A 25,150-nucleotide genomic window follows, 5' to 3' on the forward strand; every position below is an offset into this window, starting at 1 on the left:
AATGCTTTGGATGAAATGTCGCTCGGCCAAGACTCTACCCACCCACGAAGCATTCAAGGAAATCTGGCAAGGCTGAAGTTTATCATCATGATGCATCTTTTCACTTCCGTTACGCTTGTCCCTGACTTTATTGATGAATCACTCATGCTCCAGTGTGTAGCTACCCCAAGAGCAGCTGTCTGAGGATGTGCTGTTCTGCAATATTGGGACCTGATCCAAAGCCTAGAGAAGTTAATGGAAACATATCCATTGACTCAATGGGCTTTACTTCAAGTCCTTAAAGAACAGTGGCAAAGGAAATGTGAAAAAGGCAGTCTTTATGCATTTGTTTCCCCCAGGCAGATGGCAAGGGCCACATGCTGCTCCAAATAAGAGGGTCCTTTTCTTTCTCACTAACTAGGCTAATGATCCAATAGCTTATGCATGGCAGGAAGGAGGCAGGGAGGGGTGAAGAGGGAAGGAGAGGCTGTTGCAATGCTACCTTCATGGCAGCAGGATCGCAGGGGTCAGGGGAACTCGAAACCCAGAATGCTGTTCCAGGATACAGGTGAATCCAACATTCAAATATGCACTGTCTAGAGCTAGGTTCATTTATTTATTATGCATCGCTTTTTGATTAAAACAGAAATTTGAGAGGAAAAAAATTCCATTTATTGAAAACTGAAGAACAAAGAAATGTTCTTCACCAAAACACCCCCAAATCCCCAAGTTCAGTGAAAAGAATCAAGTTTAGCTAAAATGTAATCCAAGTTTCAGTCGGTTCTAATATGTAACAGCCGCTATTGTGCCAGACCACAGAAGGCAAAGGTCACTCATTTCCGGATGCAGGGACCAGGTCAGACAGCGACATGCTTCCACTTACAGCAGGGTTTGGTTTCCCTCTATAGCAAAGCCGAAGTAAAAACATTATAGCTGTTAAAAGCTGGCCTTGTTTTAATGCTGCTAAATATATATTTATGTATGTATATTTAGGTCTGATTCTGCACTCATTCGTGTGCATAAAACAGCACAAAGCATAAAAGTGCATAAGTTCATAAAAGTGATCAACAACTAAACACACAAGGTATTTATTTGCAGGATTGAGACCTTAAAGTAGGTTTAATGCGCTTCAGGGACTGATTTCTTCACTAAATTTTAAGCCTTTAAAATGCTCCCAGGAATGCAGCTGAGTTCTCAATAAATGAATTTATGTCTAACAGGGGAAAAAGAACAGAAGTCTTTGAAGATTAAAACGATACGCTGTACACACAACTGCCCCTTCTGAAGACCCCGTGCTGACGTTTTCACATTCCTTCCTTTCCGTAATTAAAAAGAAAAAAGCACGCACACATACCAATGTCCAGCTTCATACCTACGCAATGCCAGGGCTTCTTGGGCACCGCGACAACAAACAAGGCAGGGCTGGAGCGGGTTTGTTCGTGAGGAGTGGGTGCCTGCACGGAGAGTGGCTGCATGCAAGAGCCAGGGGTCTGCGTGGGTGTTTCGAGGAGTTTTGGTGGATGGCGGAGCTGCATGCTAATGTTTTAAAGAGCATTTTTCTTGTTTTTTTTTAAGTTGGGAGAATGGTTTCCTTAACCTTCGATTACCTGGGATTTGCATGCAGTGACTGCTCTTACTGGGGTACGCGCATCACATGTGGATTCCTTGGTCAAGTACACGTGCGAATGCTGTCTACTATACACAACCTCAACAAAAGGCCAACTTTTTGAATGTGGACAGTAAACTCTTCTGAAGAGGTTCTAGTCTCTGTCTACTTTAACCAATAATCTACATATTTTAATGAGTTTTTTTCTGGTTTGACCTCCCCCCCACAAAAAAAATCGTAAGAGGAAGTGTGTACGCCTCAAATGCAACCAGTCCTTCAGAGACTGGCGTTTCACCAGTATGTGAAAAGGGTATCGAACCAGTCACAGAAACTCCCTCCTCTTATGTAAGTAAGTGGTAACATGCTTCTTCAGTGATGAGAGGATAATGTCTCCTGGAGCGAGCATTTCATTCTGAGTCCAGTCTTCGTTCAGATACACGTGCACTGTTGTAACAGCGCGCGCTACTTAGGCAGGGCCTCTTCCAGAGTACACAATTAACTACAGCGCTATTTAATCGCAATGGATGCTTCATAATCAGCACCGTAATTCTGCTCAATTTGGATGATGACTCCAAATGGCACGTGTGGTTATTGCAGCCTGTGTTAATATTTTAGGCCCTGTCGTGTACTGGGACAAGATGCCAATTGCTTGGGACGGGGAGGTTTGTCAAGTCTTCAGAACAACGACCGATGGGGATTTTTATCAACGGGAGAGCAGGAGGGCAAGGAAGGCAGCTCAGAAGAGCATCACAATGAGGAAAACTCAACCCTGCTCAAAAGGAAGAAGCACAGATGGAGCCAGAAACAAGGTGGCATGTAAACAGGGCCATAAAACGAAGGGCACGTGCCCTAGCAGCTTTCTACATGACAAACAGGTTCTTCTGCTAATGCAAGAATTACTTAAAACTAAGAGCTGGAAATGACCTTGAGAGCCATCAAGTGCCTTCCCCCAGTGCTCCCAGGCAGAATCAACTCTACCTAAACCAACCCTGACAGATGCTTATGCAACCTGTCCTTAAAAACCTCCGGTGACAAATTGCCCAGCTTCCCTGGGTAATTTATTCCAATGCTTAGCTATCCCTACAGTTAGGGCCTAACCTAAATCTCCCTTGCTAAAAATGAAGCCCATAACTTCTTGTCCTACATGCAGGGAAAGCAGTTTATAACCTTCCTCTTTGCAGCAACCCTTTACATAGCTGAAGACCGTTATGTCTCCCCTCAATCTTTCCTCACAGATGGTCATTTTTGCTAGTTCTCAGAGTATTTTTTTTTGCTCTCCTCTAGGCTCTTGCTAATTGGACTATTTTCCTTGAAGTGTAGCATCCCAAACTGAACACTGCTCCAGGCTGAGACCAGTACTGACTGGAGGGGAACAATTACTTCAGATGCCTTACATATGACGCTCTCCTTTATACATCCCAGTATTGTGTTGCCTGGGATCAGTTTGTCATCCACTATAATCCAGATCCTTTTTTTTTGCAGCGCTCCTACCTGCCCCGCTCTTGTTTCTATCCAGTCGATAGCTGTCACCTAAGTGCACTCCCTTTGCACTTTTCCTTACTGAACTCCCTCCTGCAAACGCCATCCTACTTATTTCAAACAACTTCTCCAATTTATCAAGATGGCTTTACATTTGAATCCTGTCCTCCAAAGAGCATGCAGTCTCACTCAGCATAGGATGATCTGCAAACCTAAGAAGCGGACCTTGCTCTCTCTCCCTAGTCATCAATAAAAATATTAACTAGGAGCAGACTCTAGACAGACCCCTGAGGAACCCCCCTCGATGCATCCTTCCAGCTGGACAATGAGCCATTGATACAGTAGATTATTGTGGCACAATGCAAGCCACAGTTTCAACTTGACAAGAGGCCTATTGCTTAGCGTGCACAAACAGTGCATACGATGATTTGTGCCAAAACCACACATAAGTGACAGTAAAGCCGAAAATCCATAAAAGCACAACAAGATATGGAAAGTTTCAGGACAGAGCTGCCCTTGGATTCCTCCTGAACAACTGAAGAACGATCAAACAGAGTGGAAGTAGTTTGCTCACCGTCCAGAATAGCCCACTGCCCGTCTATTTCCGTGTGTTTCAGGTAGGAATCCTCAATGGTTGGATCATAGTCTGGCACAAAAATCTTCTGGAAAAACTGAATGGTGAGAGCGCTCTTTCCCACACCACCATCTCCGACCACCACCAGCTTGTATGTGGGGAGGTTATCACTTGGAACGGCGCTCGTAGCCATGTTCCCAGCCGGCTGGACCTGAAGGAGAAAGAGAGGTTGACTCAGACCATGCTAAAATAGTAAAAAGCAGGTTTCTCTACCTTGATCCAGTACAGGACTCAGGGCTGGGGCTCTCCAGGGGAGGGAGAGCTGTCATTTTGCAGTGGAAGCATGCAATTTGGGCTCTCCAAAGTGAGGGAAAGTGCTATTATGAGCAGGCGATGGTGCAAAGTGGTTGGGCAACCCTTGGGTGATGCCTGCTATTTTGCCTGAACTGAACCAGTGACCAGGTCCATTTTTCCAGGAACTGAACCTGTGACCTGCGGAGAAAAGAAGCATGAACAGTTATAGTCGGAGCTAAAATTTAGTGTGAGGGACCTATACCAGTTCATATCCCCCACGGACTGGCAGAGAGGGGAGCATGAAACCTATGTACTCCCCTTGCTTACCAAGGAGCTGCGCATAATCCGGACTCTTTATTTCGGTTTCAGCACTGGCTTGACAGTGGCTCAGTGTCAGACTGAAAATTGGGGGTCGGACCTGATGATTTGTTTAGACCCCTTCCGACCCTAAGTACTATGATAAGTACTATAATAAAAGACAAACACCTACTTTTCAACAGGGCAGAGCAGCAAACCAACCAACCCCCTACCCTGACCCTTCCCAACCTTGACCCAGATGGATCACTCTTAAAGGAATACAAGTGGCCCCATCTCTACCACTCGTCTCATTTATCCCCTTGCTACAGGGACCGTCTGTTTGAGCCAAATGGGCGGGAAAATTTTGCGATGTGGACATCCCTCCAAATAGGAACGAGCCTGGGAAAGCCAAATAATAATTCACTCACAGATCAAACAGCTGTTAAGTTGCAAGCAATTTGCAGTCACTCACAGTCATTAGCTGGAGTGCAGCACGAGCTGAATCTCACGAGGAATAGCAAGCTCTTATATCCTCAGCTATTTTACATACAGCATATATTGATCAGCCCCAATTTGGAGCTTGACTGTTGAATGCTAGCAAACGTTCAAAGGGTGCATGGGAAGATGCCATGAGTTCGAGTTGTGCTCCCGGTTCAGCTGGCATACAGGAGCACTTTCCCTAGGTTTCTCCTCTCCCACTAGAAAGCCCGGCTGCTTCTGTGCAAGCTTTTCCAGGGACGGAGAATCACAGCTGTGTTTCATAACGCTGGCAGGAAGGTTTGTTTTGTGGTTAACGGCAGCAGCGAGAGGCAGGAGCGGTGCTTTCCATTCCCAAGAATGGTAACAGATCTCCTGAAGACTCGAGTCAGACACTTGGGGACCGAGTCTTTAAAAAAAGTGAGTGTTGAAATGGTACATGCAATGATGTCGGCATGACCTCAGCTTAGCATGCAAATCAAATCACTGCGTGCCAAACATCGGCCGTGCTGTCTGCACGTGCATTTGCAGCAACTGCCAACAAAAATAAGGTGGACAATGTAGATGCACATTTGAGGCTCAGGACCTTCGCTTCTCACACCAGGCTGGTGTCCACTAAGACAGCAGGACAGGGCCAGGTCATGACCCTCCGCTCAAACTGGGACCCACCCACACGTGCTGCTAAAATGAGAAAAAAAATAATCAAAACTTATGGCAGAAGTGATTTCCTTTTGCCTCTAGACCAATCTGGCTACAACCTGGATAGCTAAAATGAGAAGACACTCACTGCAAGGCTGTGACTCCCTTTTTTCCTATGTGAAGGATGAAACAGTCCTATAGTGACGCTTAAATCTCCCTGGCTGGGAACCAGAGTTAACCCTCCAGGGAAAAACAACAGGGCAGTCCATACCTTGGTGGCGGTGGCTTTTCTGCTGGGAACAAACAACTCCTTTTGTTGTTTCCTTTGCACCCTCAGCAGCCAAAGACCCATCATTTATTTTAAATATGAAAGCTGAAATATTGGAGAACCCCGGAGGGGTTGGATAGGGATACCAGCAAATCATACGGCTGTGTACAGCCCTGGCATGAGCAAGGACGGCAGCTGGCTGTCCCCACCATAGTGTTTGCCTCCGGCCACTGATTTTGCTTTCCAAAATACCCCTGAATTTATTGCTAGAAAGTGTTTCCCTGATGAGGGCTGGGTATTTCTACAGCCTACAGGAGCAGGATCAACGGGCAGAGGGAAAGCACGCTCTTCCCATTGCCCTGGTGTTCAAGAGCATCCATGAAGACGACCACATGCGAGCACTATCAAGGGAGCAGTCGCATGCCAGGAGGGAAAGGACCAGGGACTTTCTAGGGGCTAGACGGTCACTTTGGGCACTATACTTCCAGCTAGCACCCATTCCGGCAGAGATGCCCAGCCACAGATGAAAGCGCATCTTACCAGGCTCAAGACCTGCTGTATTTGTGTCCAAGAAAAATATTTTATGTCCTATATGAGCGAGAACAAAGCAGCCCAAGAATCCCCTGCTGACTGTACAAAAGAGAACGACATGCTACTGCCTGCAAATGCCCGCTGCTAAACCCAGGGTGATGCAGAGCACAGGGCACAAGGCCATCGGTCCCGGGAAGTACATCAACTGGGTTTCCACTTGGCACAAGCTCAGAGTGGTTTCCATTTGAATGCCCTCCCTGGATGGGTCCTTTTGGTTATGCCCCAGTTGTGCCCTCCAACAATGTAGTGGAAGCACAGGGAGAAAGGAACTGCCCAACAGAGCTGGGCCAACTTGGCTTTTAATAGATAATTTGCAGAAAAAATGCACATCCCCTCAAACTCTCTCCCCACAAAGCAACGTCTGTTTGGCATGTTAGGTTGAATCCGGCATAGTATATATTTGTGCATGGGAAGGGGCGAAAGACATTTCACCTCCACCTTTTCAGAATAACGTTTTCCCATTTCGAAAAGCCAAATGTTTTGAGGAGATCAAAACCAGACATTTCCCTTTTTCATTTCCAAAGGGCTTAACAGGCTGAAAACAAAACGTAAAACTCAGAAAGAAAAGAATTCCCCCTTTCCCCCATAAGCCCTGAAAAATTTGCCTTTTAGTTTGGCCAGGACAGATTTTTTCCCCTTGGTGTTTAAATCTGGTGAGTGAGCCAAACAAAACAACCCTGCGTGCGTGCACATGCATGCATGTGTGTGCATGTGCCTCTTGATCTGCCCCCTCCCCTTACACGCTAAGGGAAGCAAAAATGATTCACCGCGCTGGGACGTGCGTTTTGGGTGGGCACAAGGGAAAATGTGCCGATGCCTTCCAGTTGTCATTTCTTGCCTCTGATCATCCTGTTAACACTGAACTCTTGATTGGGACCATGTGGGTGGATGTGTCCTTCCCAAGTGCTAAGAGGTGAATGGAGATTTTCAAAAAGGGCATTCCCCCATCCCTTCCCCCCTCCCCTGCCCCAATAATATTGAAGGTAGAAAATAACCTGTCTTCATAGGAAATAATTTCAGATCCTGCCTTGAACCACCTCTGAAATCAGGCAGTGGAAACTTCTCCTTCTATTCTGGAATCGAGTTCATGCAATCTGCATTTTTCCCCTTTCTCTTTTTATAGCAATCTGTGCATAAAAAAAATAAATAATGGAGAAACATGACAGTGTTGCCATAGAAATGGGCTCACTGGAAACTATAAGGACTGCAAAGTAAAGAGACAAGCGGGTCTGTCTCATCTGAGCTGAGAATAGAGTTGACGGTCTCAGAGGAAAAAGAAATGTTGGAGCCGCTGCCAGTGTTATAAGCAATGAAATATTTTCCATTTAAAGACACGGCTCTGCTTTTTAAAGAGAACTGGAGAGACTCCTCTGACCCGGCTTCCCACCTCCCAAATGTCAGTCCAGTGCTCGATGCACAAGGGCGTCATGTCAAGGAGCGCTGTGCTTTGCTGATGCTTTGGAGGCAGCTCACGATGTGGATGAGACTGCTTGCTTTGGCATGTTATAAGAGGCCAAACTCTTCTTTCCTTTGTATCAGTGCAATCTAATTTCAGCCATCAAAGCCCTTCTTCAGGGTAGAGACCTTGGGGAAATCCTGGACCCGCAGAAAAAAACTGGCAAGACTTCAAAGGATGTCAATACGGCCAGTAATTCATCCCATCTTTATTCGCACTATGAAAAACTGGGCGATATTTCTGGATGGGCTCTATGGATGCTTAATTATGTCAGGTATCCAGGTTGTAGCCGTATTGGTCTAGAGGAAAAGGCAATCAGGACTCATAGTCGAGATGATCTTTTTTATTAGACCAACAAGATTTTTGCAAGAAATATATTTTTTTTATGAATGCTTAATTGTGACTCATCTGGTAGGGGAGCGATGCGAAACAACATACTCTGCTCGTTTAAAGCTGTTGACCTCATCGTAAACCACAAGCTACTGCTTGGGGAACCAGTGTTACATTTTCAGCAGGGTTTTAGCACTCAGCCCTTTGCCTGGTCTCGGATGCCCCAAGCTCGACTCCTGTGAAACATTTACCCAATTTCTATGATAATAATTAGCCCATTGCGTAAACTGCGACTACAGCCTGTGTGCACATAAAACAACACAAAAACCAGCTACGCAGATAGGGAGGCATTTGTTTCCAGTCTATGAAGCTTGTGCCTACATCTACCTCCAGACAACTGAACTGTAAATTCACATTTTATAAAAACCAGTTTGCATGGAGGAAACATATATTGCAAGTCTTTTAAAATGTCGTCAGCTCAGAGGGTACGAAAAAGGCATATTGGGCCCTGAAAAGCAAGAGAGAGAGTTAGAGATGAGTTGCATGAGTTAAGCAGAATTGGACAGTGGGAAAGCCCCAGCCTTCTCAACGAGCACGCGCACCACTGGAAACCGAGCTCAATGCGCCACGTGCTGCTTAGACCGAACGTTTCTCATAGCACATCCCTTCTGTGGTTGCAGCCTTCGACCAAACATGTGGTGGGCTGGTCCAGAGTAAAGGCCGCGTGTGGCCACTTGGACGTGGGCTTGTTCCACATTGTGGGTGCACAGAGACAACCTGACCCTCTGTTCGGCTGTGCAACGGGCAACCGTTGTCTTCCAACCGCCCTGGGACCGTGCACATGCACTCACAGCTTGATCTATCCCATTAATAAGAAGATTCAGACACAGTCAGGCAGCCTAAAGACAAATAAATCATTACAAAGTTGTTCATAGTGTGGAAGGAGCTATGACCATCCAGCAGACTATAGCACAGTGCTGCACGGGGTCTAACCCCGCTGCCCCCACCTCCCCGGTGCTTGGAAGAGCTTACAATCAAAGTAGGGCAAGCTCTCAAAAGAAAGCATTTTGGACCAGGAAGCCAGTCACATGCTCCCACAGGCACAGGGAATTTGCATGTGAGCTGCTCCTGTTGTTCAGCCAAGTGCATAAAGGTACAGACCGAGTCCTGTCTTCGGCAAAGCACGGACCGAGGGCTTGGACCGGGAAGTGAGAGAGCGCCATAAGGCACGTCGGCTTGCAAAGAAGAAAGGACCTGCAATAAGCTTGACTGAGAGAAATGAAAGGCAGACATTTTTCACCCTCCTATCTGCATATAAAGCAGCACACAGTAATAAGCTAATCAGCTTGGAGGAAGAGGTCTTAAAATACACTTATGCTGCTATTCGTTGTCAAAGGATCCAAAACAACAGTACAGCTATCCATATCCTCAACTGGAGTAAAGCAGTGGGCCTGCCCCGACTTTAGTGGAGCTGGCACGATTCATGCGGGCCATCTAAAATCTCGTTCTTCAATCAGCATGGCTTGCGATGCAAACGTAGCCACTTCTGGGCTGACGTGCAGCAAGCGCGAGTCCACGTTACCACGTTGTCCGAGGCCATCAGCAGACAGACAGACCTCATTTAAGAAGAGCCTGGATCTCTTGAAGGAGACGTGTGAACTTTTTTGGAGTGCGGTTTATGGACTGGAGGGCAAGAAAGGGTGAGACGGAAGTCCGAAACATCCCATTAAAATAAGCAAGGAGCTAAACCACACGTTAGCTGAAAGCAAGACAGACGGGGGCAAGACGGCATGTGCCAGCTGGTCACCGAACCCCAACGGGACAGTGCTCCAAGACACGTTTCTGTGCCTATCCCCAGCTGCCGTTGCAAGACCTGCCCTGTGCACACGCGGGCCAAATCCTCAGGTGATACCAAGCATGGGTACCTATACACATGCTCCGGGGTGGAGGCACTTTAACTAAAGCACGTCTCTCGGAGCCGCTCTAATTGAAGCGCCCCCACCAGCATTTTGAAACAATGGATACACATGACACGGAGGCGGCTGGACTGTGCTAATTAGCACCCTCCAGTAAATTCAATTAACTGAGTCTGCTCTGACCCATGCATGGATAGGCGCCCCATAATCCCACTGCTTTCAAAGCGCCATCTGTTTGCAGGACTGAAGGAGCCGGTCCCGGCACTTGCTGCGTCGTCTCTCGCACGCGCACCTCACAATTTGGGACTCCCAGAGGAAGAGTTTTGCTGCACCAGCGATCAGGACCAAGCCCCTCGCCTTCCCGTTAAAGTTGCTGCAATTAGAGGCAAAGAAACCCCGACGGAGAGGCCTTGCATGACAATGATTTACAGTCTCCATAGCAACGGGTGGCATTGAAATTCCTTAATCCCGTTGCGAAACCTTGAGAAAGCTGCAGCAGGGTCTGCGCGCTACCGTCCTGGCCGCTCAGTCCCTGGAGCAGACACAGCACCCGCGCTGAATGAACCCATCGCCGGAGCCACCGCAGTGCATTTGAGCTGCTTATTTATAGCTATAGCTCGCTCCTCGCTGTGCTTCGACAGCAGTCCTGTTTGAGCAGTCAAGGGGGCTCCTTTATTTATGTATTTACTGTGGGCTTGCTGGCACTCACAGAAATCTCCTGTAACATGCAGCTAGGACGCGAATGATTATAATAAGGATACACTCCCCTCCCTCCCCCGAGTTAAACCAAGCCCCATCTGCCAAGACCTGTCAACTTCTCCTACGATCTTGACTAATAACCCTTCCTCCACCCACAGCACACGCTCTTCTCTTCTCTCGGCCACGCCACAAAACCAACGAGCCCTGGGGCTTGCCCGAAGGCTGAACTTCCCCCGTGCTTCCTTTCCACCAGCGCTTCGCCTCCGGTTCTGCCGCCGTCACCGTGGCGGACCTGCCCCGATGTGGTTGTCACCATCGCTTCGACCAAACGAGTCAGGTCTTTGTATGCTTGAATCAGACCCAGAAGTGAACTGGAAGACCGGAAGCAGCTATGGAGCACAGAGACCTTCCAGGAGGTGGCCGCTTCCCAAAAGTCGGAGCAATCAAAATTACACAGAGGCCAAGAATGACCCGCTCATCAGTTTGCAAGATCATTGCCTAGGCCTTTCAGATACCTTTTCCTGTTCAGGTGATGCACGTGCACCACTATCATCTAGTTACCTAAGCAGGCTAATCAGCAGCTACCTCTGAGAACTATGATTTGCTAGATTTTGGGGCTTTCTGCTCCCATTTAGTAGTCCACCTACCCCAACAAGGGCATGCCGAGCAAAAGGTGGACCATCAAATCTTCTGCAAGCTGTCAAGACAGAAATGATTCCTGCTCTAAGAAACCAACACCAAAAGCTCTTCCCTTCCAGCTTCAGAATAGATATTTAATGCTCACAGGTTCCTAATGGAGAAAAATCATGCCAGGACTAGAGCAAAACCAGAATTAGCACAGGCTACTTTTGATCTAAGACCATAAAACAATCAGCATTTAAAAATAAGAAGTTCTCACTGAGCAGTGGGATGGGTTTAAAACCCTCCAGCAGGATGCAATTACAAATTGCTGGGACTGAACCAGCTCCTGGCACCGTCGCTTCGGTGGAGGAAACGAGCTGCCCTTTCAAGTCCCCATCTGATGCTAAACATTCAATGCCTTGTGCTGGTGGTGGTGCCGTCCCCAGTTTGCACTTGCTTTTTGTGGCAGGTCAGACAAGAGATCATAATATCTTCCTTCACCCCCCTGCACCAATCATGCACTTACCACCAAATTTACTGTTAAAGAAAGGGAAAAACTCACCAGGCGTGTAATGAAGCACTTGAGATTCACATAAAAGGCAGTTAAAGGCAGTCACCGCTTGAGTACTTAGTAGTTATTTCAGGAAACACAAAATTATAGCTTGAACACATACCAAAAAATAAAATAAAAAAAAAAAAAATCACATCACTGAAAATGACTTGGGTGGGTGGTTTGGTTCCCCCCCTGCAAAGTCTGAAGTGATAATAGTGGGAGTCCCTATTCGTGAGCTATACGAAGTGGCTGAAGAAGTCTCTAGGCTACGGTGGATTTGAACGCTCACTGTTTCCTATGCCTAGTAGATGTGCAATGCAGACAGCAAGTGTCAGTCGTCATCCTGACACATGTCAGCTGAAATCAGCTCCCCCCAAAGCTCTATTTTTTCCCTCTCCAGCAATTTCCTCTCTGTGCCGTGGGTTTTCAGCATAGACTAGTGACCTATGAAAATAGGGAAAATGTGCTAAGTCGCAGGCAAACAGGCCAAGGTCGTTACAGGAGGATGCTGGCATTTTCAGGCACTTAAGTCACAGTTTTGCTTTGCAGGAACGTGCCTGTGCAGACTGGAAGGCTACCCTCTCCTTGCATAAATTAGGTCTTGCTTAAACCTAGACGACTTCTCATTTGTCTCTGTTAGGAATAGCTCCAAACTCCACATCAGAGAGGGAAGGAAAACGTCCGTGCGCACTAGGGTTCAAATGCATTGGCGGGAACCGATAGGTTTATTACTGTCCATGCCATCACTTCTCCCGCGCTTGGACGCGACGTCGGAAATCCCTTTCCTCACTCATTCATTTCCGCTCCTGGGAGAGGTCGCAGGACAAGGCCAAGTGCTGAATCGCTCTTAAAACAAGTCTTTTAGCAGAGAAGCCAAGAATGCTTCTCCTCGGTTCTCATGGAAACCGCAAAACCGAACTAAATGTGCTGGAGAAAGCACTCAGCTACCCGAGATGCTCGCCCACCCTGCCCAAACAGAGATAACAGCAAGGGAACAAATAGGCGCAGGAGGAAATGGCTTGAAATTCCAATAGCTGCCCTTCCTGCGAGCACAATCCCTGGAAATGGGCAGCTTCCCTCTGACACATCAGAGCTCACCGACACGCCAATAAAAGCCCCCAAATTCACCACCCTCGATTACTCCATATAGTCCTCGAAATGCATCCACGAGACTCTAAAGCAACAGCCACAATCAGCTGGAGAGCCCTGCATCAGGTCTGGCATCCCCAAAAGGAGGTGCTCCAGTAGACCTCTGGCCAACACGTGATGGACAAGGCGGGATTGCTTGACAGCAGGAGAGCGGGGTTTCATGGAGGCAGAGGTGGTGGGAGATACGGCGGCTTTGTAAGAGATGGAAGTCGGTGCTAGGGAAGAGAGTAGCGAGTGGTGTCCCGATGGGTCCTACAGGGCATTGCCCATGTGCATCTGATGTGTACTGCTCTGCACGTTGTGCCGATTTCCTGGCCAGAGAGGTGGGACTCTATAGTGCCCCATATCCTCGGTGTTCAGTTTAGTCCCCTCTTGCCCTCCCAAAGCACAGCCTAAGAGAGAAAGCACAAAACACCTTGTGTCCATGAGCACTGACTATGTGCACAGCTCCTTGCTCCTATGAAACCCACTGAAGTCAACTGGAGTCTTTCCCGCGGACGTTGGATCCAGTCCTTAGGCTGCATGGAGCAATCGGTACAACTAGGACTGGAAAAATACAAAATAAAGAGAGAGACTCTGTGAAGATTTCCCAGTGAGGATTACAGAAGATGAACACAAGCAAAGGTCATAGCCTCGGAGGATAATTTTAGCCTTCTGAAGTTTAAGTGGCGCTAAGCGCCAAAACTCCTGACTGAAAGAGGCACGTGTGTTGTTCTGAGTAAGAGCAGCTGGCTAGCAATTATGCCAAATGTTCATGTGTGGTGGTGGGTGTACTTTTGCATGTTGACCTCAAATTCCCCCAATCCTATATGGACAACTTTGAACTTTAAAAAAAAAAAAAAAGGGCACCCCAGAGGCTCAGGGTTAGATCCCAGCCATACTCATGGCAAAATTCCCCATCGACATGACTTTCTATAGAGCCCAAATCTCTGCCTTGTGGAATATCATGGCTTTTGCTTCCTCCGGTCTTGCACCTGCAACGGCGATGGGAATCATGTATGACTCTTGGATACATGGGAAGGTGAATGCCCAAACCAGGATTCTGGATCACGAGGGGAAGCCAACAATGAAGTGATAAAAAGGATGACTACCAACGGAGAACCAGGTTGGCATTAACTATAAAAAGGGCAGAGCCGATCTCGAGGCCATTACTCTTCCTCAGAGCTGGGGAATTCATACAATAGCAATGATCAGCAAGGGGTGCAAAGGGACCTTTTATAAAGCCCGTGGTTATTTATGGGAGCTATCTCCAAAACTGCCCCATCTAGGCTGTTGTTACCCAATGCTGCTTTCCTAGCAGCAGAGACATTCCCATCATGACGACCGTGGGCAGGGCTTGCTGGATGCCAACCTGGCTGCACTGCAATCCTAGTTTTGTTCAGCTCCTTGACGGGCCTTTGCTGGGCCGCTGCACAGTAGTCACAGGGTAACCCTAGCAAGGGCCCGTGCTTCATCTCACAGGATGAAGGGCAAGGCCATCTCCCTCTAAAAGCCATTCCCTCGTGTGTTGCCATCGGATTAAATTGGAAGCCATGTGCTTCCGGCACCTCTGCCGAGCTGCTAGTAGCCAGCCCTGGGCTTTTATAAGTGGCTTTTCTGTGCTGGTTTTATGCCCTGGTTCCCAGGTGCAAAGAGTTATTAAAGCACGCAGAGTTATTAGTCTGATGTTTATTGCTTGGCAAGAGTTATTCGCCTTGCTTGGATTATGCCATTGCATTCGGGATGGGTGAACCGGGAGGACTTGGAGGTATTTGGTGGTGGATGGGGCAAGAGAGGGGAGTTTGCAAGAGGAGTTTCAGGACCTTCCTTCCTGGCTCACAGCTTCTCACAGCCTGATTTAATAACACACGCCTACGTGCCAGGAACGTCATTGCCAAAGGGAAACTGTGTGTCCCAGCACATTCCCACGTCTTCGCCCAAATTCTTCGTTCTGTTCCTTTCTGCACAATTCCTCTCTACTTGCTCCTTACTGTGCAGCTTGAGCACCTCCCAGGGCTACCTACAAGCTACAGGGCAGTGTAAAGTGCAGCTATACTATTCCCTGTCCTTGTAGCCCCTGGTGTGTGGGGACGGATGGAAGCAGAGGACCACCAATGTCAACTGTGCACAGCTCCCAAACGAGCAGATGTTCCTAGTAGCTTGCAGATCTTTTTAAACGTCCCTATACTGCTGGAGCCCTGGGAGAGCTGGAGCAGGGTACAGAATCAGCCCCGTGCTTTATAAACCCATGACAGCCAAATGTGAGACATGATGCAAGGTTGAGCTGTGCACCTTAGTTCAAATGGTGATTTTAGGAGAAGGAAGTTTCCTCATCTCCTAGGTATGTGCATGGCTCTTCTTCATGGAGTCTGACTCCCGGGGGGGTGCAGCATCCAGTTCTAGGATTTATTTTCTAAGCATCTGCTCAATCTCTTTATTATATGCCACTTCGGTATAATTTTTTGGGATCCCAGCATCTAATCCTGGCTCAGGGCTAGAATCTCGATCGACAATTTTTCCAGTCTCACGTTAAGCCCTGCAAAACAGCATGTGCCTTCTTAGGGACAACATGCTGGGAAATCATTTTACCGAGCCCTCTCCTGTTAAATTGCTTCAGTTTTTATTTTTATATGTTTATAGCCATGCTGCACTTGCAGCTCGCATTTCAGCCACGTGCCAACAAGCTGATGATTTGTGCCTCCTCTAAATGCTCCTCTCTTGCAACCAGTGCTTCTTCCTCCTCCAAACTCCGCTCCATCCTGTCCTCTGCCAGGACCACTGCAGCTCCCGCGCTGCTCTCAGCTTTCCAGGCTGGGAAGCAGAGACACACCTTGATGCTCAGCCACTGAAGCAATTGCTAATGCAAACGAGACCTCCATTGCCACAACTACCTTAACCCTCGAGCTTGAAATGCAACGACCCAAGTCTCTACTGCACTAACATGAATGATGCTTGGAAGAAGCTGCTTACGAGTTTAAGGGTCAGCGTAGCATAGACAGTTTTGCATCCGTTTAGGGAAGCCAGTGACACACTTCACTTTATTATAAACTTCTTAGCGCTTGGGCCTTGCCATTGGATACTGAGGTTTTATGTTTAAACGATGTGTCATGACAGACTAGAAAAAGAGAGTCAAAGATTAATGCACCTTAGAAATACATTTTAGGTTTGATGTGTACCGGATACATTTTAAGGAGAGCGCTGCGTTAAGGATTTCCACCAGAGACGTCTTTCCAACTTGCCATGACCCCACACCCACTATGTTACTTATGTCCCATGTGTTGCAAGTGGAATCACTTAAAATCACTTCCCAACATCCCATCAATTTTAATATACGTTGGTTAACACTTTCATTATCCTCTGCGGTTTGGCAGGCAGTGCTGCAACATAGATTTAGCACAAGCAGTGAGTGAGTTTAATAGAAGCCTTTCATTGGACGAGTTATTTTGGGCATCATTTTTCTTAATACAATAAAAGCCTCTCACATTCACCTAAAACACCACCTACATTCCAGACTTTGCCTGGGATATACATGAGCCCAGGAGCAGCAGCATGTTTCCAAACAGCACCACTTAGTAAGGGCATCACAGGGACACGCTGGGCTAGGGACAGAAGTTACACTTAAACTGATTTACAGCATCAGAAACTAGTTTAAATCTGTAACAGAACAGAAGTTCAGTGCACATAAACCAGTTTCAAAGTGGCTGAAGCTAGTTTAGGATAAACCTGGCTGAATGTAGTATCAGACTTAACTGATTTGGGTCAAACTGGCTTATGAAACTTCTGTCCCAGACTCCTTCCTGGTTCAAGTTAAATCACAGTCCCCCAGCATCCCAGCATGCTTTCCAGCCCTGGGCTGGGCTGTGCTGTCTGCTCCAGCAGAGAAGGACTGGGTGTGGGGAGGCAAGGACTGCTCCCCCCAGGCAAACCCTGGCTGGGGTCTGGGGCCAGGAAGGAGGGTTAAATTCCTCTTCCCCCGAGTACAGAGCTGCCCTGCCCTGCTAAAAACTTACTGCTGGCTGCCACTGTGGACTACAAATCCCAGAGGCACCTGGAAGTAGGAAGTGATGAGCAACCCTGCAGAGTCCTGCTGATGTGAATCTGGACTGCAAATCCCAGAGACCTCGCGGGCAGCAGGAAGAGGAAGCAAACACACAGCCCACGCTGGCTACATGCCAGAGAGCTACTCTCTAGCGCCTCCCGGCTTCTGGCCTGAGCCACTGCAGGTATGTGGCTGCATTTCCAGAATCTGAATCAAAAGTAAATGTCTGTCCAGTTGTTTCTCAGTTTAATCTCTGCAGCTTAGACTAACCTGCAAAGACTGAATCAATTCAGCCTTGGGCTTTTTGACTATCTGTACATAGCCTCAGTGTTCACTAAATTAATTTTCATCTGAAATGCCCCCCCCATCCCCAGCATCTTGCACACTGAACAACTGAGTTCTTTTGCCCTACAAGCAAGTCCAGGTTCTGGCTTTTCCATTAGCTCAGCATGCTGCAAAACAACTTCTCTTGTTTCCAACATTCGTCTCCAAGGTGCCCATCCCTCCCAGATGTCCTGTGGCAGAGATACTGTGTCAAGTCTAATCCTCAGGGTTGGCATAAATAAGTAGATTTTTTTAAATTGCTGGCTGAATTCTTATACAAGACAACCCTACACCTTTTTCCCTCCTAGGGGAAATGCATAAAATATCATGCAGTTTACTAAGGGACACACTGAAAACAAAACCCTAAAGTCTTGATTTTTTTCCCTACAAAAAGATGCTATTTTCAGTGGGAAAAAATTGGATCTTACTAGCTATGAAAGCATCTTTTTATAGAAAGGTCAAGCCATTTGCAAACAGTGCTCCTATTAGTGCTTTATTGCAATATAACTTTGAGACATTACAGTCATTCTGGTTTGGTCCTGCCCACATTTACTTCCCTAAGACAGAAAAGTGGATGCTGTCACTGGCAATTACCTACTCAGTCTATTAATATGTGAAACTCACAGGGATGCTCTGTTCGATACATTTAATGGAAGGAACATTGCACTTCCTTGGCAACTGGGAAAGTAACTTTGCATTGTACTGATAAGTAGAACAAAAGCAGAAGGAACTCCTCATTTAAGACTGTCCCGCGGGCTTCCTCCCAACATACAACCAGCTTCTCCAAGTAGTATGTTGTGGATGGATATTATCAGATTACTGAAGTCAAACTGGAAGTTACTCTTTCAGAAGAACTGCCCACATCCTCCATTAGCTCATCCGAGGTGTCCTGCTTCCCAATCAAGCTAGTGTTCTTCTTCCCAACAAGCTTCACTGCTTCGATTCTTATGAATTTTAGTACTTATGGGGGGGGGGGGAAGGGCTTAAGGGAAAGGGTCTCCTCCATTGGATATTTCACAGACTAATATTCCATATTTTCTCATACAACACACCCAGGAATATAATATGCACCCTTATGTTTGAAAGGCAGAATGAAGAAGAAAAAATCTTTCCATGGAGTAACTGAATGGCAACTGCTAGGCCGAGGGAAACAGGTCTGCGCACCGTTCTGCTCCCTGTAGATAGGTACAGACATTTAAAAAGCCTGAGGCAAAAATCAATCTTAAGCATTGATTGGCGATGCATAAGGGGTGCACGCGGGTGCATATGCACCCCCTGAGATTGGCCGCTGCTGCCGGTGCCAGAAGCGCTTGTGGGTGGTCACCACTTGCCACCTCCACTTCCCCCCCCACCCCCCCATGCCACTGACACCGCAGGTGGCACCTGTGGGCGGTTGTTGATTGCTGCTGGCCGCTGCCACCTGCGGGTGGTTGCTGACTGCTGGTTGGCGCTTGCCACCCCCCCACCGACACTGCTGCGGCTGCCTGTGAGCGGTCCCCGCTTGACCCCGCCTCACCACCAACGTCATTGCGGCCACTTGCGGGAGCTCCCCGCTTACCGCCTGTGGGTGGTTGCTGTGCCCCCCCAGCCTTGGGAGGCACGAGGCGCTCATGAACCTAAGTTATGTTGCTTTCTGCAAGTGGAGCAGTTTAGATTGGTAGCAAACAGGACACGCGTACACCCTCGGGTGGTGTGGTGCAGGGGATACACAGGTTGCCCATCTTAGTCCAGGTTCTGCCATTTTTAAACCGGTCTATGTGTGCAGGACTTCTGTTCTGTTAGAAGTTTAGACCAGTTTCTGATTTACTTTCACTTTTGCCCAAAACATCTTACCATTTCTCACATATAAGTTGCATTACAATTTCCAGCAACTAGTGTTTAGGGGAAAACGATGCATTTTATGCAAGAGAATATGGTATAAGCTTTGACTTCATTTGCCAAGTAGAGGTGCGCTTGTACTACTGGCCAGCTAATGCCTGGTAGATATCCTGCTGTAAAAGGCTAGTGGAGATAAAGCAGGATAGTTTTACCAGAAAGCATGTTGGAAAGGTCAAGCCTGGGCAGGACTTGAGTGTGTTACAGCAAGACTCTCCATTTTGCTTCCATTCGGGTTTAAGCTGGACAGCTAACCTGCAGTTAAAAAGCCACACACACCTTTTCTGCAATGAAGACAATCAATGTCTTAGCCAAAAAACCCCACAATGCACAAGATGCCAAGTCCCAGTCTCACTAAAGGCCATGAGACTGATGCCAAATTCAGTGAAATCAGGATTTTGGAGGAGGAGGGTTGAATTGCAAGGCCCCCCCACTCAACACAGAGACTATCAAAGGACAAGTGAAGGACACCACCAATACCTGCCTTTATGTACTATAAAATCAAGACAAGAAACGACTTTAGGTAGTGCTACATTTTACCTTGACCATGTGAGCCATAACAACAGGAGACAGTTTGACCTGACACTGTCTCAACAAGTTTCTGGATATAAAAATATGCTCTGTTAAAAGCACAATAGATTCCAGCTGTCTTTAAAAACATCCAGGGCTGCTCAGGGACAGGATTAGTTTCATCCTGCCACGGCTTGTTTCAGTTTAACCACTGCACCTCGGCCTCCTTTTTTGGTGGAGGGGGTGGGGAGGGTCATGATCTTCTACCCCATGTAGGCACCCTCTCAATTCAGCATATACCCAGCCTTAAGGAAGGGGGAAAATTAGTTCATTTAGTCAGTTCTCCCTGCCTTGCCAGTTTTCCCCATGTTTGATACCAAGAACAAAGCGTTGTAATCACTGGTTCTTAGGCAGTATTTACCCACAGGCTGCAGTGCACTAATTTGATGCAATGCATAGTCTATTTTCAGCTGCAGTCACAACTGTTAGATACCGTGTGTGTGTGTGTGTGTGTGTGTGTAGGCGTGGTCACAAACTGTGATTTGCACACTATATGGATAACTAACTTGTGTTGTGGTCATATTGTGTACTGGTCAGCTCCATTACCGTTTGTACCAGAGTAACATACAGCAGCCCCAGATCTCAAATTCCAACAGAGTTTCAAAATCTAGATCAGCATTAGGCCTTCATCTATTTGCAATTTTATTGTTTTATATTACACATGTATACACTGACTCCACTTCATCCAACCCTTGCATTTAAAACCCCTTTACAAGGTCACTCAGACTACAAGGCCTTCAACTCATCTTTTCTTGCAAGTCTCCTCCAGCTCGCATCTCCGGGAACAGCCACTCTGCAATCGAGAAGGCCGAGATGTACATATCATCTACTCCGATTAAAACATAATGCGAGCAAGAGAATTGCACCCAGCGGTAGGATCCTCCAGGACGAGTGAGAACAGACCCTTCCTCCATGCTAAGTCTGAACGTACTGCTTTCCTCCACTTCTGTCTCAACGCTCTCTACAAAAGGAGCTGGTAATTAAATAAGTGGTAGTCACAGTTTGTGTTCAAGGCAGCCTATAGAAGAAGTCCACTGGAGGTTTCTGGTGTATCCTCCTAGACAATAGGATAACTCATTTTCACAACTTCAAATCTGGGGGAGAATGGGTTGCCAGAAACTTCACTCATGTGCAACTAGATAAAAACTTGTTTTGTTATTAAATAATTCAAATCCCAAATGCTTAATTAAAATGGGTTTGCTGTACTACTAAAAGCATAAGAAATGATACACCTGCAGCAAGTTTTCCACATCCATTCAGTGCAAAGCATGCTTTTGCAAAGGGACTAGATACGACATATGCAGCAAAATACTTTAAGATTATAGAATAGCAGTAATACAATATCTTATCAGAACCTTTCTACAGCGTTCAGTAACAGGGACATGCTGCAGAACCCATCAAGGGAAGGAGATGCTTAAAAAAGTATTTCAGAGTTCCCAAAACCCTCAGTTTTGGGCTCAGTCCTGAAAAGCTTAGCTTCCTAGGCCTGCCAAGTGTCACAGGTCATGCGTTCCTGTCTAACAGGTAAAGTCTCAGGTATATGCACGCGTGAGAGGGAGGGCTGAAGGGGTCTTCCAGCCCACACCACTTCCACACTTACCCTGCAGCCCACGGGAAGATGCACTGGTTTTGAACCCAAGGGACTCTCAGTTGAGTTCAACCTTTTGCTCACAGCAGGCTGCAGCCCGTACACTCCCTACCCCAGGCAGCTTGCATCCTCCACCCATTTTACCAACAAGGTCACCGAGATAACACAATGTCATTTCAGGCACGACTGGGAACAGGATTCAAGTCTCCAATGCACCAGACACCAGTGACACAAACCGAGTCTTTCAGAGTGAATATGCTAGACATACTTGTCTAACCACTGCTCCAACAACTCCACCAATGCTGCTCCCAGAGCCAGCGCTCAGGAAACCTGACATTGCCCTGTTGTCTCACAAACCAACTGCATAACCCACAGGCAAAGTAGGCATCAATGTGCATCTCAGCAGGAACGCAATGCAAAGGAAAACACCCCCTTCTGCTCCCATTTCCATATGCAAGTTCAAAGGCAAGAGGTTCATACTGTACTTTGGTAGGACTTAAAATTCATAAAGGCAGAAGTACCTTTCAAGAACACAAGTTCAAATCCTGCTGATGAGCAATGCAGCATCTAATGTGCAATCACATAATTAAAGCTTGCATGATAATGCACATACACAAGAGGCACAATTAAGGTTGCATGGGTAATGTAATTTGAGCATATTCTAACTTCTGAGTGCTTCATTTTCATGCTTAAGCAGTCTTGTAGCGTTGGCTTGAGTGTAATATTTAAGTATGTACACATGCACCCACCCCCTCCTCTTAAATTAGCCCTAATTTAACTGATTGATCATCATCTCAATGCTTGCAGTGTTTGCTTACAAAAGGACGCTAATGGTGGGTCTGTCTTCCCACTGGATGTGAAGGATTTTCCGCAAGCAGCGTTGGCGGTACTTGTCCAACAGCTTGAGGTGTGTCCTGGATGTTGTACACGTCTCAGCTTCGTACAGTAGGGTGGGGATCACGACTGCTTGATAAACCATGAGCTTGTTTTCAGATCTAATGTCTCTTTGGGTAGCCAGTTCCAGTGCTTTACTACCCACCTCATGAGAAAGTTTTTCCTAATATCTAACCTCAACTTTCCTTGCTGCAGCTTGCGCCCATTGCTCCTTCTTTTGTCATCTCCCCCACTGAGAACAGCCCAGCTCCATCCTGCAGGGAACTGAAGGCTGCTATTCAATCCCCCCTTAGTCGTCTCTTCTGCAGACTAAATCAGCCCAGTTCCCACGGCCTGTCCTCAGAAGTCCTGTGTCCCAAACTCTGAACTGTTTTCATTGCCCTCCGCTGGACCCTCCAATTTGTCCACATCCTTTCTGTAGCTGGAGTCCCCAAACTGCAATCACACGGGTGTATCAAAATTGGACCCAAGCAACATAGAGGTAGTGATAACTACATGATGGGTCTGATCCTTGCTGCAAGGCAGCATAATCCAACTGAGCCCTACCCCTCTCTGCACCAGTTTCAGCCCCATTGCTGTAAATTAGTACAGCTCTTTTGGCTTGAATAGACCTACAGCAGTTCACACTAGCTGAAGGTCTGCTCAGCTTGATCTAGTTGGAGTCTAATCTCCAGGTAACCTGATAAGGAGAGGGAGGATCTGCCTCTCCTCCGAGTCTGGTCAGCGGAGGGGTGGGGAACAAGTTATCAGGGCACGGACTGATCCTGGTTATCTGCCGGGCATGTTTCTCCCTATGGCTGTGAAATCCTGGAATAGCATGTTAAAGGGTAACGAGGCTATTTGAAAGTGAGCCACAGAACGATACAGCAGTCACAGAGTTTGCAGCAATACAAAGGCTTGCACAATGACGCCCCCCCCCCCCCCCCCACCTATTACCCTACTATATTAAGTTACACCTCAACTATTTGGAAGGAATGCAAATCAGACTTTTCAGAGCTTAAGACACAGTATCTGCTTTGGAAATGTGGTTCTCATTCCAGAATAGTCACCAACAATTTTTTGCTGCCAGAGACCAAAACCTGAACCTGCAGGTCAGTTAAGAGTCAGACCATTTCTGTCCCTAACAAACAGAACGGCGGCTGTTGCCGCGACCAGGCTGCGCGGGCTTTGTCTGCGCTGGGGGAGAGCCAGCACCCTGCAGGGATGCATCAGAGGAGCTTTCTAAATGGCGTGCTTGTGAAGTCAATAAGCCACGATCTGTGGGGAACAAGCTATCCCTGTATGAAGCGATAACTCCAGAGGGCAGTTGGAGTAACCCAACTGGGAATCCAGGAAGCCTCCCAGCAGCCCACAGATATTAAGGATGGCAGAACTTGGCCAAAAGCTAATGGGGACCTAATTTCCAAGAGCGCTGACCGTCACAACGCAAGAGTGGCTCTCTCCTAGCCAAGTACCCATTCAGCACACAGGGGACTGTAGGGTAGGGAATGCAGCTACGGTTATCTTGCAGGATAAGATGTTTCAACAGCCTCTAGAACGGGACGGGAGGCGCAATTATTTCAGCTGGAGGGCCGCTTAAATGAGTTTTGGTGAGCTTCGAGGGCCGCACACAAAATCTTTCAAAAGATATCATTTTAATGAATTATAGATCAACCCCCCCCAATCGTATACTAAAAAAAAAAATCAAACATCTACTATAACGTTCTTGAATTTAATTTCCAAAAATGTTGTCCCGATTGATGTTTTGAGTCGTGCATATAGAGGCACTTGCATCACAGCTCAAATTAAAGTCTTAATTGTGTATGTTGTGTGTGTGGGGGTGTATGTAAGTGTATGTGGGGGGGGGTGCAGGGTTGGGGGAAAAGAGGGAGGGGAGGACAGGGGGCATGTGCAGCAGAGCTCACCCAGGTGGTGCCTACAGCTGCCTGCACGGTGCCGAGCCCACCTGCTCCTGCTCCACACCTGCCGATGGCACTGCCCCAGCCCTGGCAGTGCACACAGCTTCCTGGCAGGGCTGCACCGTGGCACTGCTCGGCTCCCCCTGCCTCCACTGGCTCCCCATCCCGTCCCTGCCGCACTGCTTTGAGCAGAGGGGCGAAGCTGCAGCCAGGCGACTCCTGCCCCAGCACGCAGGGCTCCTGCTCCAGTTCCCAGGCGCCTTCCACCCACTCAAATCCCAATACGATCAACAGCTCCAGGACACAAAGCCTTCAAGATGTGCATGCCCCCGGAGTCAGTAATACATGCACAAAGGATGATATGGCTTTAAATGAGTTTCTTCGGGAGCTACATTTAAATTGCCTGGGATCAAGGTGAGGTTTTCCTTTGCTAGTATGGTCTTAACTGCAATATCCGAGGGTCTCATACAATTCAAGTATATTTATTTTTGGAAACCCTGAAAGAGAGAAAAATTCTGTAGTTCACATTTGATAGCTGGGGGAAATCAAGGCACAAAGCACGTCTAGAGGCCAGATCCACAAAGGTATCAGGATATTAGTGAAGTCACCCAGAAAGTCTGCGGTGCAGCATGGGTGAAGCTAGGCCTAACCACTGGGCAATCTGCCTGCTCAATGGAGAGCTGCCAGTTCATGACATGGCTAACCAGCACTTACTGAAGACCAGGTATAAAGCTTCAGAGTGTCTGAAACCATAAAACATGGTCAACAACTTCCCCCTCAACCCCAGCTCCCCTTGCAAACGTAGCTCCCATCCCTCTCAAGAATGACCTCACTGGATAATGCTGCCCCCATCGTCATTACCTCACCGCTGTCTGTCTGCACACCGTGGGTCGTATCCCCGCGTGGAGTCTCCACCGACTCTCTCAGCAGCACTCGCTCACACAGACACACACAGATCAGTGACCACTTCACTGGAATCTGAAACAGCTAATTAGGGAGCCATAAATCATTAAAAACCAGGCAGGCCAATGCATCCATCATCTGTAGTTACGCTT

General features: G+C 47.4%; 1 protein-coding gene across 1 annotated transcript in view; it reads right to left on the minus strand.

Annotated features, from left to right (window-relative positions):
* MRAS (muscle RAS oncogene homolog) overlaps positions 1-25,150 on the minus strand; it is a 52,863-nt gene that overhangs the window by 22,223 nt on the left and 5,490 nt on the right. Inside the window, exon 2 of the mRNA XM_006269943.4 lies at positions 3,639-3,849. Within this exon, the coding sequence (XP_006270005.1) occupies positions 3,639-3,831 (193 nt within the window). The 5' untranslated portion in view covers positions 3,832-3,849. The remainder of the gene's footprint in view (positions 1-3,638; positions 3,850-25,150) is intronic.

The sequence above is a fragment of the Alligator mississippiensis genome, chromosome 4, assembly GCF_030867095.1.
Source record: "Alligator mississippiensis isolate rAllMis1 chromosome 4, rAllMis1, whole genome shotgun sequence".
Taxonomy (NCBI): domain Eukaryota; kingdom Metazoa; phylum Chordata; order Crocodylia; family Alligatoridae; genus Alligator; species Alligator mississippiensis.